Genomic DNA, 20,114 nt, shown 5'->3' with positions numbered 1-20,114 from the left:
GCAGTGCTGGGACTATGCTAGGAACTCAGTAAGTGTTTGTGGCCTTCCAAAAAAAAAAAAGATGTTACTAGAAGATAAATTCTAGAAATAGAGGACCACCAAAAAACTGAAAGATCTAATCAGTCCTCCTTGCATACAAGATAGCACAAATTTCCTGAAAATGCAAGTAAAAATACGAACGTTATGCTATTAACCACACTTTTCTCCATGTTCGACCCTTCAAAGCAATATTGTGGTTGTGTCTTTGACTGTATGCAGGCAACCTTCCTGACTACTCTTATACAGGAAATAAATATTTAGAAGTGAGAAAAAATTTGTTTATTGCTGCTTTTTTTCTATTAATCTATGTGGGAATTAAATTATATACATGGCAAAAATTTTCTGATAAGCAGCTGGCTTTATTATTAATAGCACATATGCTTTTATTAAACTCCGGCCTCTGTCTACAACTTTTTCTGAAGCAAATGCTTTTGCATCCTGAAAATCATTGGTGAACTTACAGCTGGAAAATGCAGAAAACCCTAGGCTGTGCTTCAGAGACTCGAGTTCTGGCTCTGGCTCTATCACCGACTTCCTGTGTGTTTTGGATGAGTTACTTCACCTCTCTGGACCTACATATTCCTATTTATAAAAAGAGAGTTCAGTTAGATGTCCAGACGTCATTTTCTGCCTAACACTTTCTAACAAGTATCTGTGATAGTAATTTACACATTTACTCTTAGAGTTGATCTAAACACAGTCTTTTCTTTTTTATTTTCTTCATTTTAGGGGAAAGGAGGTAGAACGTGCTATTAATTATTGTTTGCCAAATAGAGAACTGACATCCTCTTGCAACATAACTGCCTCAAATGAGGTCGTTATAAGATCTTAAAGCAAGCGGGCACTAGCCTATGGGGTCAGAGGAGATGAAGCTGCTTCTGATGGCAAAGGAGGCTCAAGGGGAACTAGCCATCCAAGGTTCTCTGAAGTTTAGAAAGATAACCCACACTGTGATATTCTAATACGGTCTTTCCTCTCATCTTTTCTGTCTTTAAAGGAGCCGCAACTCAGCGCTTACCCACATCTGGGAATTGCGTGATCGCAGGAGCCTCTCTAGCACAGAGCCTGAAGTCAGCTGTCTTTTCACCAGATAGACTTCCTTGGATGTATAGATCAAGTAAGATATCTGTAGCTGCCTATCAGTTTGTTCCTCTGAATCCCATGATTAAGTCACTTAGAGATATTGGCTCAACATGTTATCTCCCCATCTGTGATCACCAGGCCCACGCCATAGTCTGTCATAATAACTACAGTAGTTAGTTGCCCTGCCCGGAAACCCCAGGCTCTTCCCAGCCCCGGTGAGTGCAGAGAGTCCATTTCAACTGTACTCAATCCCAGCACAGCACTGTTTGAAGAGTTTGGAGCCTACCTCCGTCCATCTATTTTCCATTCTGAGATAAGCAACTCATCGGGGTTCTTGGAGGACACGATGGAGCTGGGTTTACGCAGGAGGTCCCCGGTGGATTTAATGCAGCAATCCATCTGTGTGCTGCTACTTTTACATTCTTTCTTCTACTTCCGTCAAGAGAATTTTTTGGCCATTCGGTGTCATTTAGGAGGATCCAACAAGTCCAGGTTTGTATTAGCCAACTCAGCAAACTGGTAGGACTTGAGAGGCCACAAAGCTGACCTCTAATGAAAGTAGCCATATCAATGAATCCATCCACATCCTAGATTTCATTCTGCCCTCCTTGCTTCAGGAGCCATTCCCACCTATTCCCCAGGTTTTTGATAATTAAAAGCCAACAAATTCCAATAAGTCCTTCAGAGGGTAACACTATCTTCTATCTTCTGATTTCTTATTTGATCCCCCTGGTCATGATGAGTTCAGACTCTGGAGAGGCAGGACCTGAGGGGAGCTTTTCACTAAGATGTACAGGGGCGAGGAGATTCATTCAGGTCCATCAAGTCCCCAGAATCTCCCAGATATCATCATTCCCATTGTTAGGACCCAACTTTTTAAAAAGTTCAATGTTTTACATTTCACAAAGAGACCCAGAGAAACAGTATGTTCAATTGATATTATGATTCAGAAACCCACAGAATCAGTTTCTGAGTGAGGTCCTCCACTGTCTTTGCCAAGAGTTCTCAACCAGAGGTGATGCTACTCCTCGAAGGGGCATTTGGAAATGGTGATGGGAGTCTGGTGGTCACAATAGCTGTGTGTTGCTGTTGGTATTTGGTACCCAAAGATAAAGAATATTAAACATACTGTGAAATCAGGACTTAGGAATGAATTGGGGCATTTGTGGGGATCTCTCAGGAGCTCACAGGCCATCTCTTTTTTGAGCCCTGTTATGAGAATGATAGAACTCCCTTCCCAGCCATGGTCATTCTCCTCAAGATGCAAATTCTCAGGAGACGAAGTCTGATTGGCTTTTCCTGGGCTCAGCCTTGGAGGAAGATCAGAGCTGGGGCACGATAATTGATAGTTTGTTGGTTCTGCAAAGGTAAAGGAGGGTCTTTATACAAAAAGAAAGAAAATGGAAGCTGAATAGGCACAAAACAATAATGACAGCAAACAAAACAAATGTCCACAACAGTTACTATCAGTCAGAGAATCTCGAATCTGATCACTTCTGGGTCAGAGGATTGATCAGAATTTTTTCAGTTATAAGAGACAGAAACTCAGCTGAAGGCAGTTAAATGTATTAGCTTGTGTAATTGTGAAATCCACCACCCCTCACTTAGGGTCTATTTTCATCCATCGCACTGAGTACTGACAAATAAAAATGGCAAGTAATAGGATATATTGGAATATATGAGGAAGCCATTTGGTGTAAACCTAATTCGGCCTGACCTTGTCTTTCCAAAAGGGCCTGACCGAGGCCGTTGAGCGTGCACTGTATATCTGCTTTAGAGATTCCCTATGGCAAGAGCAAAGGCCCTTGAGATAAAGGTGCAACTTTCCTCCCCCTCCCAACGTTGGCGTCTCCTTAAGGATTAAGTATCTTTCCTTAGGCTAGAAACTGATTGCTGCGCTCACCTGTGACCGCCCAGCTGGAGACAATAGACTTGCCTCCTGCTACGCCCACCAAGATAGCAGACCCACTACCTGCTGTGTCCATGAAGCACTGTGCAGACAGGGCAATCTTGTGACTATTGTGGGAGGGACATTCCAATCATATGTGAAACACCCTCTTTGAGGGTATATAACCACCCTGTGTACCCCCACTTCTTTGGAGTGCTCTGTTCCTTTGTGGAAAGACTCTCCGGGGTTATAATCCTAAGATTTAAGCTCAGAATAAACTCACCCAAATTTTCATTTATAGATTGGTTATGGATTATTTTCGTTGACAGTTCACAACTGGCCCTTTCTATGGGGAAGCTGGTGACGTTTAGTTCTGGGAAATTTTCTTGACTTATGTCTTTGATAATTCCCTTTCCTTGTTTTCCCTGTGCTCTTTGTGGAATTCCTGTATCTTGGACGTTGGGCCCTAGGAATGGCCCTTGGATTTTTTTCTTTCTCCTGTTTTTCCATATTTTTGTATTTTTTGCTCTCCATTATGGGAGATATTCTTTCTTCACTTTCTAATCTTTCTGCTGATTTTTAAAAACCGATATCAAGCTTTTAACCTCCAGAGCTCTTTTCATTCTATCAATGTTCCTTTTGATGGCATTCAATTCTCGTTTCATGTATGTCATACCTTCTCTTTTTTGCTGAAGATAGCAGCATTTATATTTTTGAAGTTCTCTTCTCTCTGCCAGCCTCTGATTCCTCGAAATCCTTGATTCCTGACAGTTTGTTCTGGCCTCTGTCTTTCACGGTGGAGGATTTCCTCTCCTGTCTGGCAGGTCTTTGTCATCCGTCTGTGGGAAGCTCTGGGCACTTGGGAGGGTTTGTCAGCTGTGAACATCACTAAGTGTTGCCTGTTTGGACAACATAGAAGGGGGTGGTGCACAATGCCAGTGGTCGTGAGTGTTTCCTCTTAGACTCATCGGATTCTACTGAGGAGATTCTTCCGGTCTCCATCTGGCTGCAGGGTCTGAGTGAGGGATACGGGGAAGAGGGGTCTTAGCTGGGTATGCATATGGTCGCTTAATCCTCTCTCTGGAGAATCTGACTCTTCTGCAGGGATGAGGGAGGGGCAGCCACCTGCTGCACAGAATAGAGAAGGGGACCTAGGGATGAAGCTGTTTCTTAAACAGCTTTCTACCAATTCCCCTCATTTAAACTATCTGCTCATCCCCTTGAAGATGCCTTTCCAAAGACTCCTGGCCCTGCCCATTCCAGAGCCTTTTGAAAACTCTGCAGAGTAAACTGGGCTGGTTCCTGGCTTAGCATTGGCATTCTGGAGGCTGACAAGTCAGTTATCACTTGTGCGTCTGCTTTCCTGATTCTAAACTTTTGTTGTTGACTTCACATTCTTTCCATTCTTATGATTTTACACCTTAATTAGGTCAAAACCCAAACCTACTTTACTGTAATTTCAGAGTATTTCCTGAGGAGGCAAAACTAGGCCTTTGTTTTCAGTCTACCATCTTTACCTGAAGTTCTCATCTTCTTGCTTCTTGCCTGAAGCTCCTTCTTGATTCGTGGACTTTAAAAATTCTATTCCTTCTGCCCTTCACCCTTCATCTAGTGAACAGCTGCTTAGCATCAGCTTTGCTCCAACACAAACCATCAAGGAGATCTCCCCTGGTCATCCCCACACAGACACACACACACCAGGCTGGACCTGCTGTTCTAAACGTCCTTAGTACCGCCACCGCCCATTCATACCATCACGATTATCATCAAACATCTGTATAATTAGCTTTTTCCCACCACATCTGACCCTATAGGACAGAAACCCTGGCTGTGTCATCCATCACTGTATCCTCACCACCCAGCACAGAGACTCACATAGTAAGAACTTGATAAATATTTATAGGATTAATGAAAAAATGAATACATGACTGGAATCATTAATTCTAGAAACAAAACAGCATGCAACATTTAAATACCAGTTTTTCAAAGTTTTTCTCATCATTATTTCAAAAATCTTAAGATATAGTCTTAGTGTATCCCATTATGCCAGTGTAATTTAAATGTTAAAAATATTTATTAAGGAGGGCTGGCCCCGTGGCCGAGTGGTTAGGTTGGTGCGCTCCACTGCAGGCGGCCCAGTGTTCTGTTGGTTCAAATCCTGGATGTGGACATGGCACTGCTCATCAGACCACACTGAGGCAGCGTCCTACATGCCACAACTAGAAGGACCCACAACCAAGAATATACAACTATGCACCGGGGGGCTTTGGGGATAAAAAGGAAAAAATAGAATCTTTAAAAAGAAAAAAATATCCATTAAGGGGCCGGCCCCATGGCCAAGTGGTTAAATTCTCACACTCCGCTGCAGTGGCCCAGTGTTTCACTGGTTCAGATCCTGGGTGCGGACTTGGCACCGCTCATCAGGCCATGCTGAGATGGCATCCCACATGCCACAACTAGAAGGACCCACAACTAAGAATATACAACTATGTACCGGGGGGCTTTGGGGAGAAAAAGGAAAAAGTTTTTTAAAAATCTTAAAAAGAAAAAAGACTGAGACATTTAAAAAAAAAATCCATTAATAGGCAATATTTGGGGGTATGTGCCCCATCCCCCCAAATTCCAGCAATGCTCTATTGGCATACCTCACCAAATCATAGGTTGTTGTTGGACAGGATAGGTCTCCTAAATTGCAAAGAATTAGGACAGATCAGCCAAAACTCACTATGGAAAGCACATATGCACATATTGTAGAAGTTGGTGGTGCAAGCTCCATCTCAAACCCCAAAATATTGAGGTGCAGGAAGTTTTGCACCTTAAAACTATAAAACATCTACACACCTGAACCAGAAAAGCTGGTGTGTTCCCTAAAGAGAATGCTCTGAGCTCTGCAATGTTCTTCAGCAGTCAGGAAGCCGTGTTGTTGGGGCCAGCCCAGTGGTGCGGCGGTTAAGTGCGCACTTTCCGCTTTGGTGGCCTGGGGTTCGCTGTTTTGGATCCCGGGTGTGGACATGGCACCGCTTGGCAAGCCATGCTGTGGTAGGCATCCCACATATAAAGTAGAGGAAGATGGGCAAGGATGTTAGCTCAGGGACAGTCTTCCTCAGCAAAAAGAGGAGGATTGGCAGCTGTTAGCTCAGGGCTAATCTTACTCAAAAAAAAGAAGGAAGCCATGTTGAACCAGCTATAGGATTGAGCTGGAGTGATTTCTTTGGAGGGATTGCTGGTGATTCAATGTAATGGTGCATCTCAGGAGTCATCTGTGACTAATAAGATGTGTAACCCAGTACTTAGAGACTCAACGCTACTGTTTCCTAATCTTGCTTGTTTACTTACACCATTAATTATGATGTTGTTTGTTTTGCAGTTTGTATGTATGTTAGGGTTCTCCAGAGAAACAGAACCAACTGAATGTATATATACATAGGGAGAGAGAGATTTATTTTAAGAAAATGGCTCATGCAATTGTGGAGGCTTGGCAAGTCCAAAGCCTGCAGGGTAGGGAGGCTGGCCAGCTGGAGACCTGGAAAAAAGTTCACAGGTGGTTTTCTGGCAGATTTCCCTCTCCTTCCAAGGAGGTCAGTCTTTTTCTATTAAGGCCTTCAACTGATTGGATGAGGCCCACCCACATTTTGGAGAGTAATCTGCTTTACTCAAAGCCCACCAACTTAAATTAATTAGTTAATTTCATCTAAAAGATTCCTTCACAGAAACACCCAGGATGTTTGACCAAATATCTGGGTACCACGGCCTGGCCAAGTTAATGGAAAAAATTAGCCATTGCATGTGGTGATTACTGAAACTGCTCACAGGATTTTTCCAAGTTTTGGAGACTAGATGAAGAAAAAGGCGATGGGTTTCAGTTAAGACTCTCCCCCAAAACTTGGGAATTATGTCAATGATAGAATTTGCAAACGTTATTAAAAATACGTTTTTAAACATGTCCGCCCCTGAGGGTATTCCTTCCAGAACCCACTGAATGTGTCTGTGCAGCAGGAGGTGGCATTGGTGAGGCCACTGATTCTAGAGGCCTCCTCTGACTCTGGCTGTGCAGCCTGGTCTCTGCTGCCTTCTCCTAGAGTGCCGAGATCCCTGCTCTGCCCAAAGGCGAGGAAGCAAGGCTCCTCGTCAATTACCTCACAGTCGGCCTGTCTTTAGAGCCAGGTATCAGGTCCTAACCCCTGGGACTTTTAAATGTAACCTTATTTGGAAAAAGAGTGTTTGCAGACGTGATTGAGTCAAAGATCTTGAAATAGGGCGAGTATTGTGGATTATCCAGGTGGACCCTAAATGCAGTCACAAGAGTCCTCATGATAGAAGCAGAGGGAGATTTCACGCAGCACACAGAGGAGAAGGTGATGTGAAGACAGAGCCAGAGGTTGGAGAGATGCAACCACAAGACCAGGATTGCTGGGGCAGCCACCAGGAGCTGCATGAGGCAAGGAAGGATTCTCCCTTCCAGGCCCCAGAGAGAGCTCAGTCCTGCTGCACTGCAGTCATCTGGACTCCAGAAGTGTGAAAGAATAAATTTCTGTTGTTTTAAGCCACGAAGTTCGTAGTAACTTGTTTTACAGCAGCCTCAGGAAACTGTTACTCTGGGCAAGGGCAGACAGCGCCCAGTGCTGCAGGGGCCCACACCAGCCCTGTGCTGTGGGCTGGGAACCACAGAAAGGGGGTCGTCCTGGCCGTGCAGTCCTTTCCCCAGCTCTTCACCTGCCTCCCACATCTTCATCTTGCATTGTGCTCCTTTCAACAATTTATTGAAAAGATTCAGTGCGTCAGGCCCCGTGCCAATTATGGAGGAGCAGCAGACGAAAGGATCTCAAGGACCTCCCAAGAAAGACTCCTTGGGGTTTCCAGAATCACCTCCACTGCCTGGCCTTGCCTCTGCCCAAGTCAAGTTATTTAGTAAAACTAGGCCTCTACCAAGCGGCCCAGCTCTGTGAAGTTCAGGGAATGTGGTGGGTGGAAGCCGCCCGCTCCCCTGACTTCCCTCAGCCTCCGCTCACTTACCTTGCACAGAGCACCCCTTCTGTGCCAGGTGCTGTGCTGTAATTCTGGCCCAACTTGGAAACTGGGCTTGGGGAAATTCCGCCTTAGTCCTTCAGACCTGCTTGGCTGGGCTGGGGACGGGTATGTGGCTCCTTCCCCAGTCTGTGGGTGAAACAGGTATCACAGTTTCCACCCTCGTGGTGTGAATCAGCAGCACCTGTGGGCTCTGAGTGTCACCTTTTGTGCCCCGTTGATCTTTGCTTATCACAGAGAAAACGCTCATAAAGGATCGGAGGTTTTCCCCGAACTGCGTCAGAGGATGAATGATGTTGGTGAGGGATTAACTCAGGTATGAACTCATACAAGCAGATATTTCTAAGAGATGAAATTGTTAGGCCAAAAAAGATTGGATTCAGGGCTCATGAAGAAAGATTGAGAGAAATACACAGCCATTCTAAACCGCATCTAAAGAAAGTTGAAGTGTAACAGTGAAATGGGCGTGATCTGGACTGGGGAACTTATTCCCTCCCTGGGGTTTCCATGAGGAACTTCTTCCTGCCTCCAGGAGGGGGAGCTGTAATGGAAAGAATAAGTGGTTTCTCTTCACCCCGCACTTACTGCTCTTCATTGCAGGAGGATAAGCGTCTATGATTGGCAAGTTAAAAAGAATCTGTCACTTGCCATCCATTAGACTACGCTAACCAGACGGATGGGCCCCATCTCTCTGTTGTCTTCTTGGGATGCCTTGAACCCCACAGTAAAGGTGCTTATGGCTGTAGACCTCTGTGGTAGGTTGACCAAGTGGGTCTGTTTTTGTCTGACCCAGTTAGGTCCTTGCCTCTCGATATTGAGGCAAGATACTGTCCGCCATGCAGGGGGCGGAATTTACCCCGCTGGCTTGATCTCAACCAGAAGAAATAAACCATCAGTTCTTAAATCTGTCCCTAAAATGTCTACTGCCGTCACTCTATGGAAGAAAGTACAAACAACCAAGTTAGGAGAGGCAACTGTTCTAGACAAAGTGCAGGTGAAATGTGGTGTTTTTTTCATCTAACTTTGTACTCTTTCAATGATCAAATATGCGTGTAGGCATCATAGTAGAATTAAGCAGTCTACTTTTCTTTTTATGCAGCTCTTAAGTGCTTTTCAAATTGTTTCTATTATAAATTATATCATACTTATTACATTATATTTAAGTATATATAAGTATTTTAAGTATATGTAAGTATATATTATATATAAATTATATTATACCATTGTCAAGTCATATAATTTCTTTGAGCTTCAGTTTTTGCAAACACAAACAATAATAACCACTATGCAGAATTTTCATAAGACCTAATTAGGATGAAGTATATAAAGGAACGGGTATATAAAAGGCACTCAATAAATAGAAGCTTCTTAATTAGTCTCCATTCTATTAGTTGTGCCAGAAGCCCAATTGAAATTAGCTGAAACCTAAAAGGGGGCAGGGGGTGGACATTAATGAATCATGCAGTTATTATTCCAGTGGCACACACAATTTCATCAGAATTTCATATTCTCTCCATTTCTTGGCTATAATTTTCACTGCTTGGCTTCAGCCTTCAAATAGTTTTCTGCTGCATATCACTCAAGATGTGCGATTCTCTGAATCAATCATGGTGGACAGGAAGAGGAAACATTCTCATTGACCAGACCTGAGTCATGGGCCTTCCTTTTAATAGCGTGTGCGTGTGTGTGTGTAGCAATATGATTGGTGACCAACCAATAATGCATAGAATGGGAGTAGGACGGACGTTCCCTTATCTGAAGATTCATCTAAAGAAAGGATGTTGACAGACACAAGCAACATGGCCATTACCTTATTTTGTTCACCGTAGTATGAAAAGAGGAAACTTTTAATAATGATGATGATATTTTCAGTGCACATCATATGAGTAATGGCATCACTCCTGTAGAAGTTACCCCTGCTACTGTTACAATTCAAATATATATGTATATGCATACACATACACTTGTGCAAGCTACATGCCATGGAGGAAAGCCAGTCTGGTAGAAATTATACAACTTCAAAGTAACAATGAAATTATTTTATTTTCATACAGTTTTCAATTTTTAAAAAATTTTAACAGACTTTATTCTCTTAGAGAATATAAATATATTCTTTTAGTATACAGACAGTTTAAGCAGAAAATACAGAAAGTTCCCATATACCACTGTACTAGTCTGCTTGGGCTGTCATACCAAAATATTCTAGGCTGGCGGCTTAAACAACAGAAATGAATTTTCTCGAAGTTCTGAAGGCTGGAAGTCCAAGATAAAGGTGCCGACAAATTGGGTTCCTGGTGAGAGCCTCTTACTGGCTTGTAAGTGGCCCTTTTCTTGCTGTGTCCTCCCATCACCTCTTTTCTGTGCACTTAGAGAGAGAAAGAGAGATCTCTGCTGTCTCTTCCTTTTCTTATAAGGATGCCAGTCCTATCAGATTAGGGCCCCAACCTTATGACTTAATTTAACCTTAATTACCTCCTTAAAGGCCATATCTCCAAATACCATCACCTTGAGGGTTAGGGCTTCAATATAAAATTTGGGGAGGACACAGTTCAATCCATAACAGCATCTCTCGCTCCTGCACAGTTTCCTCTGTTATTAACATCTTGCATTAGTGTAAAACATTTGTTACAGTTGATGAGTCAATACTGACACATTCTTATTAACTGAAGTCCATAGTCTGCATTAGGATTCACTCTGTTTGACACTTCTATGGTTTTGACAAATGCATAACGAATGTATCCACCATTCCAGCATCGTGCAGAATAGTTCCATCACCCCAAAAAAGCCCTGTGCTCTACGTTTCATCCCCTCCTCCCCCTGAACCCCTGGCAACCATTGATCTTTTTACTGTCTCCAGAGTTTTGCCTTCTCCAGAATGTCATGTGATTGGAATCATACAGCATGTAGCCTTTTCAGAAGGGCCTCTTTCACTCATCAATACACACTTAAGTTGTCTTTTCGTAGCTTGACAGCTCTTTCTTTAATCACTAAATAATATTCCATTGTGTACGTTACCACAGTTTGTTTATCCATTCATCTATTGAAGGACATCTTGGTTGCTTCCAAATTTGGTAATTACGAATAAAGCTGCTGTAAACATTTGTGCTCAGGTTTTTGTGTGGATACGTTTTTAACTCAATTGGGTAAATACTCAGGAGCATGACTATTGTTCTCCAGCCTTCGGTGCTGTCAGTGTTTGAATTTTAGCCATTCTAATAGGTATGCAGTGGTATCTCACTGCTGTTTTACTTTACGATTTCCTAAGGACACAATGTATTGAGCATATTTTCACATGCTAATTTGCCATTCGATGTGTTTTTTGGTGAGATCAATTTTTTTAAAACTTTTTAAATAACTGTAGGATGCAATAATAGGTCCACCCCCATTCTGCCACTCGTCACAGACAGACAAGTTCCTCCAGAGGAGCTGTTGTTCACCGAGCTGCGCACACAAGAGAGGGCAGACTCAGAAGAAGGAATCAGCCACACTGAAACCTGCAGAGTGAAGGATCTAATTAAGGTACGTATTGATACTCATCTTTGGGGAAGAAGGACATAAGCAACCAGGGACACTTTTATGTCCTTGGAGGAGAGACAGAGGTCTGGTACAAGAGGTGAATTTTTAAAAAAATCTTTTCATGTCCCCAGAGTCCACAAACCCTGCATATGTCTTAGTGGCTGTCCCAGGGTCTGGCCGGGTGAGTGAAGTAGCCATGCCATTTTCTCTGCAGGATGCTAAGAGAGAGTCAAACCTCCTACCAGAGTGAGAAGGTAGATGAGAAAAGATCCCCCATTTGACCAGGCATCTGGGGGGAATCTGTCCTCGTGCCGGGTTCAATGTTTCTATCTGACAACTGAAGGAAGACAACTGGCAAGCAAACCTTCAGCCTTGATGAGATGCTAACTTAAATGATCTCATCCCCTTCTCACCGAACCCTGAAAAGCATTATTAGCCCCTTCTCACGGAAGAGGAAGCTGAGATTCACTTTGCAAAACAAGCCCAAGTTTACTCTGCTACAAAGTAATCTAGAACTTGGAAGTCAGGGGGCGTAGACTCCGAAAGATTGGAGCTTTTTACTCCACCCACAAATATGGGTACCCATATTTCCAGAGAAATATGGAAAAGGAAAGGGATTTGGAGGAGACGGATGTGGTTTTGAGTCCTGGCTCACTCGCCTCCCTCTCGGTGTAGCGTCGGCCGCTGGACCGAAGCTCTCTGAGATAGAGACGTAAAGCAGATGTGAGTGCCTGCTTCATGGGGTGGAAGAGAAATCAATCAGGCAGTACATCGAAAATTCCTGGTCTACTGTAACAAATGGTAGAGATTGTTAACACTTTCCTCAGGTTTGACTGATCAAAGAGCCTGGGGAGGTGCGGACAGGGGGTCAGTAGGAAAGATCCGGGGAGAGAATGTGTTGAGGACCTACTCTTGTTCTGGGATATTAGGAGGGCAGAACAAAAGGAGGGGGAGCTGAAAATTGTTTTTTAAAATAACTGTAAAAGACAAGTAGGAAGGAAGATGTAGGAGGGGAAATTGTTGTTTTGATAGACACTGGCCACAAAGAAAAACCAAAGGACCCACCTCCATACTTCAGAAATTATGTTTTAAAAATCTATTTGAGGTACAGACGTGAATGAAATTAATGTTTTTAAAAGCTGCTAAGGGCATTTCAAATTATAGAAAGGTGGCATAGTGGATAGCGATGTCTGAATCTTCAGCAACAAATTGCTTTGGAAAAATAGGAAGTCTAGATTGAAATTGCCTTGAATGTACATATCAATTTGAGAAGAATTACCACATTTTAAATGTAGAGTCTTCCCTTCCATAAATATAGTACGTATTTCCTTTTAATTATGTCTTCTTTTATGTCCTTCAACAAAGTTTTATAATATTTTACACAATTGAATTGCAGTTTTTATCAGATTTGCTCCTAGTAATTTCTTTTTTTGGGGAGGAAGATTAGCCCTGAGCTAACATCTGCTTCCAATCCTCCTCTTTTTGCTGAGGAAGACCGGCCCTGAGCTAAAATCCGTGCCCATCTTCCTCTACTTTATAAGTGGGACGCCTACCACAGCATGGCTTGCCAAACAGTGACATGTGCACACCCGGGATCTGAACCGGTGAACCCTGGGCCGCCGAAGCAGAACATGCGCACTTAACCGCTGCGCCACCAGGCTGGCCCCCCCCTAGTAATTTTTGATGCTAGTGTGATTGGGCTCATTTTTTCCATTGCATTTTATTGATTGATTGATTGATTGATTGGCTATACTAGAGAAAGCATTTTTTTAGCTTTGATTTTTTTTTTTTTTTTTTTTGGTGACGGAGATTGGCCCTAAGCTAACATCTGTTGCCAATCTTCCTCTTTTTTTTTTTCTCCCCAAAGCCCCAGTACATAGTTGTACATCCTAGTTGTAAGTCCTTCTAGTTCTTCTATGTGGGTTGCTGCTATAGCATAACTTGATGAGCAGTGTGTAGGTCTGCACCCAGGATCCCAACCAGTGAACCCCAGGCTGCTAAATCAGAGTGGGTGAACTCAACCACTGTGCCACAGAGCCGGCCCCATCTATTGCATTTTTAAATTAGTTATTTATAGTCCTTAAAAGCAGTTAAAAGAATGAACTAAACTTTTTAGAATTGTGTGATTATACTTCTAAAACAACATGCTGGGAGAAAAAAATGAGAGATGTGATATTATACCATTTATGTAAGTTAAAAGCAAATGCAAAACAATATTATATATTGTTTATGGATACATATAAGCATGTAAGAGTATGGAGGAAACTGGAATGATACAAACCAAATTGGTTTTAGCAGGCTCCTGGGGTGTGGAGATGTTGTATAGTTAAAGGGAACATTAGCTTCATCTCTATTGCATTAGAGAAGAAGGAAGGTAGGAAGGAAGAAAGGATGGAAGGAGGGAGGGAGGCAGGAAGGAAGGATGGAAGGAGGGAGGAAGGAAGGAAGAAAGGATGGAAGGAGGGAGGAAGGAGGAGGGAGGGAAGGAGAGAGGGAGGGAAGGAAGGAAGGAAAGGAAGAGAAAGAGAGAAAAAAGAACCAAAAGCAGATATGACAATATGTTAGTAGTTGCTAATTCTGGATGGTAGAACTGTAGATATTTAAGTTTTCTTTGTGAATTTTGTTTTTTCTCATCTACTCAACCCTCCTGTATTAGTCAGCCTGGGAAGTTTTCAATTTTTAGAACTGAACAAAATACCACAGGCTGGGTGGCTTAAATGACAGAACTTTATTTTATCACAGTTCTGCAGGCTAGAAGTTCAAGATCAAGGTGCTAGAAAATTGAGATCCTAGTAAGAGTCTCTTCCTGGCTTGCAGACGGCCACTTTCACTCTGTCCCCACGTGACATTTCTCTGCACATGTGCAGAGAGAGAGAGGGCTTTGGTGTCTCTTCCTCTTCTTATCAGGACATCAGTCCAATCAGATCAGGGCCCCATCCTCATGCCCTCATTTAACCTTAATTACCTCCCTAAACCCTATCTCCAAATACCATCACAACGAGGGTTAGGGCTTCAATATATGAATTTTAGGGGACACAATTCAGTCCATGGCATTCTACCCTCTGGCCTCTCAAACTTCACGTCCTTCTCACATGCAAAATACGTTCACTCCATCTCAACAGCCCCAAAGTCCTAACCCACTCCAGCATCAATTCTGAGTCCAAAGTCTCACCTAGGTACCATCGAAGTCAGGTATGGGTGAGACTTGAGGTGTGATTCATCCGAAGGCAAAATTCCACTCCAGCTGTGAGCCTGTGAAAGCAACTATGTGCTTCCAAAATACAGTGGTGGGACAGACATAGGAGAGACATTGCCATTCCAAAGGGACAAATCAGAAAGAAGAGAGGGGTGATGGGTCCCAAGGAGGCCCAAAACCTAGAAAGGCAAATCCCATTAGACTATAAGGCTTGAGAATAATCCTCTTTGTCTGGGTGCTCTGCCTTCTAGACTCACCGGGATGGCAGTGTCACCTCCATGGCTCTAGGCTGTGGCCTCACACCTGTGGCATAGGGCAGGGGTGGCCTAGCCTCCTGAAACTGAGGACAAAGAATCCTTGCCCCCTGGGCCTGTGAGGAGAGTGTCAGCCCTGATGATCTCTGTATCACTTCAGAGTCATCCCTCCCTTTTCTTTTCTTTTCTTTTCTTTTCTTTTTTTTGGTGAGGAAGATTTCTAGTGAGCTACCATCTGTGCCAATCTTCCTCTATTTTGTATGTGGGATGCTGACAGAGCATGGCTTGATGAGCGGTATGTAGGTCCACATCCGTGTTCCAAACCTACAAACCTGGGCCGCAAAGGAGAGTGTGCCAACCTATTACTACACCACCGGCCAGCCCCATTTCTCCCTTTTCTTGAAGGATAAAACGTGTTCAAAAGCGAATGGCTCTATTGTTCCAATCCCACAGAATCCCAGAAGTTCAAAAGCCTTCCTTTATTTTCTGCTGTCTCTGCAGCTTTGATCCAAACTGTCAGTGTCTCTATTCTGGGCTTCTCCTGAAACCGTTAATGAACTCTGTGGGTAATCTCTGTATGGCGTGGTTGTCCAGCCACACCCTAGGTGTACTCTCCACTTTCTCATGTTTGCAGGATGGATAAGCTGAGTTTTCTGAGTCTTCAAGTTCTGATTTCTTTTTGCCTGACAATTCCTTCTTCAATTTGTGTTTCTCCTCTCACATTTTACTATTAGCAGTGAGGAGAAGCCAGGCCGTACCTTCAACACTTGGCTTAGAAATCTGCTCAGCTGAATATCCAGTCTTGTTGTTTACAAGCTCTGCCTTTCACAAAACATGAGAACACAATTCACCCAGTTCTTTGCCGCTTTGTAACAAGGATCACCTTTCCTCCAGTTTCCGATAGCATGTTCCTAATTTCTGTGCGAGATCCTACTGGAAACAGCTTTAACATTCGTATTTCTACCAACATTTTGTCCCTGATGATGTAGGTATTCCCTGAGATGGCGGAAGCATTCTCTACAGCTCTCCTCTTTTCTCCCTGTGTTCGCACTATAATCGCCTTTCATGTCCATATTTCTGCCAATAGGTCCTTCAGGGCAATCTAGGCTTTTTCTAGCATGTGCCTCAAAGCTCATCCAGCCTCTGCCCAGTGTCCAGTTCCACAGCCACTTTCACATTTTTAGGTATTTGTCACAGCAGCACCCCACTTCTCAGTACCATAGTCTGTGTTACTCTGCTCAAGCCGCCATAACGAAATACCACAGACTGCGTGGCTTAAACAACAGGAATTTATTTTCCCACAGTTCTGGAGGCTGGGAAGTCCAAGATCAGGGTGCCAACACAGTCAGGCTCCGGTGGGAGCCCTCTTCCAGGTTGCAGGCTGCCAACTCCTCATTGTATCCTCACACAGCTCAGAGCAGAGAGAGGAAGCAAGCTCCCTTCTGATTCTTATAAGGGGGCTCATCCCATTCGTGAGGGCTACACCATCATGACCTCATCTAATCCAATTACTTCCCAAAGGCCCAGCCTCCTAGTACTAGCACAATGGTGGGTAGGGTTTCAATATATGAATTTTGGGAGGACACAAACATTCAGTCCATAACAAGGGTTTAGGGCTTCCCCATATGACTGGGGCAGGGGGTGACAGGCAGACACAATTCAGTCCATATCTTTAAATGAAAATATTTTTAAGGAATCTATTTCTCTTAGGTGCTTCTGTGACCGGGTCCTCCTGCCTTGATGGATTATACACTCGAGCCCAATTTGACGACAATAACTGACTACTACTATCCTGATGCCATTTCAAGCCCCTGCGATGGGGAACTTATCCAGAGAGATAGCAAGTTGCTTCTTGCTATCTTTTACTGCCTCCTGTTTGTATTTGGTCTTCTGGGAAACAGCCTGGTCATCCTGGTCCTTGTCGCCTGCAAGAAGCTGAGGAGCATCACAGATGTATACCTCTTGAACCTGGCTCTGTCTGACCTGCTTTTTGTTTTCTCCTTCCCCTTTCAGACCCACTATCAGCTGGACCAGTGGGTGTTTGGGACTGTAATGTGCAAGGTGGTCTCTGGCTTTTATTACATTGGCTTCTTCAGCAGCATGTTCTTTATCACACTCATGAGTGTGGACAGGTACCTGGCAATTGTCCATGCTGTGTATGCCTTCAACGTGAGGACACCCAGCATGGGCATAGCCCTGAGTCTGGCAGTATGGCTGACTGCCATCATTGCCACTAGCCCGCTACTAATATTTTACCAAGTGGCCTCTGAAGATGGCGTTCTACAGTGTTATTCATCTTACAATCAACAGACTTTGAAGTGGAAAATCTTCATCCACTTTGAAATGAATATCTTAGGCCTGCTGATCCCATTCACCATCCTTATGTTCTGCTACATTAGCATCTTACAACAGCTGAAGAGTTGCCAAAACCACAACAAGACCAAGGCCATCAGGTTGGTGCTCATCGTGGTCATTGCATCTTTACTCTTCTGGGTCCCATTCAATGTAGTCCTCTTCCTTACTTCCCTGCTCAATATGCACATCTTGGATGGATGTGTCATGAGCCAGCGGCTGATTTATGCCACCCATGTCACAGAAACCATTTCCTTCACTCACTGCTGTGTGAATCCTATTATCTACGCTTTCATGGGCGAGAAGTTCAAGAAACACCTCTCCGAAATATTTCAGAAAAGTTGCAGCCACATCTTCCTCTACCTAGGGAGACAAATCACCAGGGAAAGCGGGGAAAAACCATCCTCCCTCTATCAGCATTCCTCCCGTTCCTCCAGCACAGACTACATTTTGTGAGGAGAGTGGCTTCACGCAGGCCCCTGCCTGCATCACCATTCTTCTTTCGGGAGTCAGAAATGGCTTCCATCAGCGTCTAAGGCTACATGAAGGGATACTCTTGGAAACTGGGTTAGAGACATGAGACTTATGTTACAATATGAAATGAATTCTTACTATTGCAAGTTAATCTTCTCAACTTTCAAAGACTTTTTTTCCTATTTTCTGGAAATAGTCTATATATTTCATTATTAAGTATAGTGTTAGTTGTGAGGGACTTTTTTTCTTAGTTTTTAGAGTGTCTTTATCACATGCCAATTTAAATTTTTATCAAATGCCTTTTCCTTATCTATCGAGGTGACCATCTAGTTTTCTTCCATTATTCTGTTAATTTGGTGAGCTACATTGATTGATTTTCTTGTCTTAAAATCAGCCTGTATTTTTCCTGGAAAAAAATGACCTCTTAATCATGATCATTTTAATAAGCAATTGGATTCTCTCGGGATTTTCATATATCTGTGTCATGGGAGATCAGAATTTGCCACCCCAAAATATGTCTCTTTGCCTTGATTAAATTTTTAAGAACAAAAGACTCAGAAAGAAACTTTGACTTCCCCCCTAAATGCCTAAGAAAATTTAAGATAGAAGGTCTGTTCAAGGAAGGAGCTATCACCATAGATATCTCCAGGTGTGGTAGACAGGCAGGAACGTAGCAAGGCCATGGTCCAGCAAACATTTGTTGACCAAACATTTGCTTTTTCATTTCTGTGTTTCCATTGCCCTCCTCCCCTTTGAAGTTACAAACCACTACCCCCAACATCCTCCTTTGTCTTTAGCTGAAGATAGTATTTAAGGTGGTGGCTTCGGACATTTTGGTGAGCTACTACTCAGTTTTTTTGGGATTTTCCCATGTACACATCTTATTAAACTTTGATTGTCTCCTGGTATTCTGTCTCATGTCGATTTATTTCTTAGACCAGCCAGAAGAGGGTAGAGAAATACTCCTCTTTAGTGTTCATAAGAGATATTATCTTGTAATTTTGCTTTCTTATAATGTCCTGGTCAGATTTGGCCTCCAAAAATGTGTTGGGAAGTAGTCTCTTTTCCACTACTCTATGAAAAAAAGTTTATGTAAAGCATTTTGTTTGTTTCCTCCTTGAATGTTTGGTAAAACTCACTAGTGAAGCCATCTGGTGTTTCTCTGTAGGAAGATTTCAAATTATGCATTCAGTTTCTTTGGCAGATAGAGATCATTCAGATTTTCTGTTTTTGTTTGTCTCAGTTTTGAAAAGCTGTGATTTTTAAGGAATTTTCCCACTTTATCTAAGTTGTCAAATATTTTACTGTAAAGTTGTTCCTAATATCTTCTTATAGCCTTCTAAATGCATGAGGATCTGAAGTAATGCCCTTTTTCATTCCTGATACTGGTAATTTGCATTTTCTCTCTTTTTTTCCTCTGATCAGTCTTATGGGTTTGTCAATTTTATTAGTCTTCTCAAACAACCAGTTATTGACTTTGTTGATTTTCTGTTTTTGTTTTTTCATTGGTTTCTACAGTTATCTTACCTGCTTTCTTTGAGTTTAATTTATTGTTTTGTTCTAGCTTCTTGACATGGAATCTTAGATTATTGATTGTCAACCTTTGGTCATTTCTGAAAGATTTTGTGTGTGTGTGGGAGGAAGAATGGCCCTGAGCTAATGTCCCTTGCCAATCTTTCTCTTTTTGCTTGAGGAAGATTGTCCCTGAGTTAACATCTGTGCCAATCTTCCTCTATTTTGTATATGGGACACTGCCACAGCATGGTTTGATGAGTAGTGTGTAGGTTTGTACCCAGGATGCGAACCCATGACCCCTGGGCCACCAAAGCAGAATGCACAGACTTAACCACTATGCCACGGGGCCAGCCCCTGACGCCCTGACTAGTTAGATGTTTTTAAAGCTATATAATTCCCTCTAAGCACTGCTTTGGCTGCATCCCATACATTTTGATATAACAGATTTTCATTAATTTTCAATTTAGATTACTGTCTATTTTCCATTGTGAATACTTCTTGGAATCATGAGTTGTTTAGAAGTTAAATTAAAATTTCCAAAGAGGATTTCTAATTATCTTTGTGTTTTAATTTCCAGTTTGACTACACTGTTCTCAGAGAACATACATGTATGATTCAATTTTTTGAAATTTATTGAAAATTGTTTTATGATCCAGAATATGGCTTATTATGGTAAACGTTCCATGTATACTTGAAAAGAATAGGTGTATTATGCAGTTTTTGGCTGTAGCTGGTTAATCAGATTGTTCAAGTCTTCCATATTCTTGCCGAT

At 42.7% G+C, this 20,114-nt stretch overlaps 1 protein-coding gene and 1 long non-coding RNA gene across 2 annotated transcripts; one reads left to right on the top strand and one right to left on the bottom strand.

Moving 5' to 3' along the window:
- Positions 1 to 298: 298 nt before the first annotated feature.
- On the bottom strand, positions 299 to 8,296 carry LOC139041377 (uncharacterized). The gene is made up of 3 exons (XR_011496403.1): positions 8,024 to 8,296; positions 3,687 to 4,025; positions 299 to 2,481 (listed from the first exon to the last, which is right to left on the bottom strand). It is a non-coding gene; the product is annotated as an uncharacterized lncRNA (long non-coding RNA).
- A 3,113-nt stretch (positions 8,297 to 11,409) lies between these two features.
- On the top strand, positions 11,410 to 19,887 carry CCR8 (C-C motif chemokine receptor 8). Its single transcript, XM_014859598.3, has 2 exons — positions 11,410 to 11,554; positions 16,712 to 19,887. Exon 2 carries the CDS (start codon positions 16,742 to 16,744, stop codon positions 17,807 to 17,809), a length of 1,068 nt encoding a protein of 355 aa, XP_014715084.1. The 5' UTR covers positions 11,410 to 11,554; positions 16,712 to 16,741; the 3' UTR covers positions 17,810 to 19,887.
- The last annotated feature ends 227 nt before the right edge of the window (positions 19,888 to 20,114 follow it).

This window comes from Equus asinus, chromosome 21 (assembly GCF_041296235.1).
Source record: "Equus asinus isolate D_3611 breed Donkey chromosome 21, EquAss-T2T_v2, whole genome shotgun sequence".
In the NCBI taxonomy this organism is placed as follows: Eukaryota; Metazoa; Chordata; class Mammalia; order Perissodactyla; family Equidae; genus Equus; species Equus asinus.
This window is presented reverse-complemented; position numbering and strand designations above follow the sequence as displayed.

What these genes read in the sequence shown, in the direction of transcription:
- CCR8 (XM_014859598.3), top strand. Translation starts at nt 16,742, where the DNA reads ATGGATTATACACTCGAGCCCAATTTGACGACAATAACTGACTACTAC.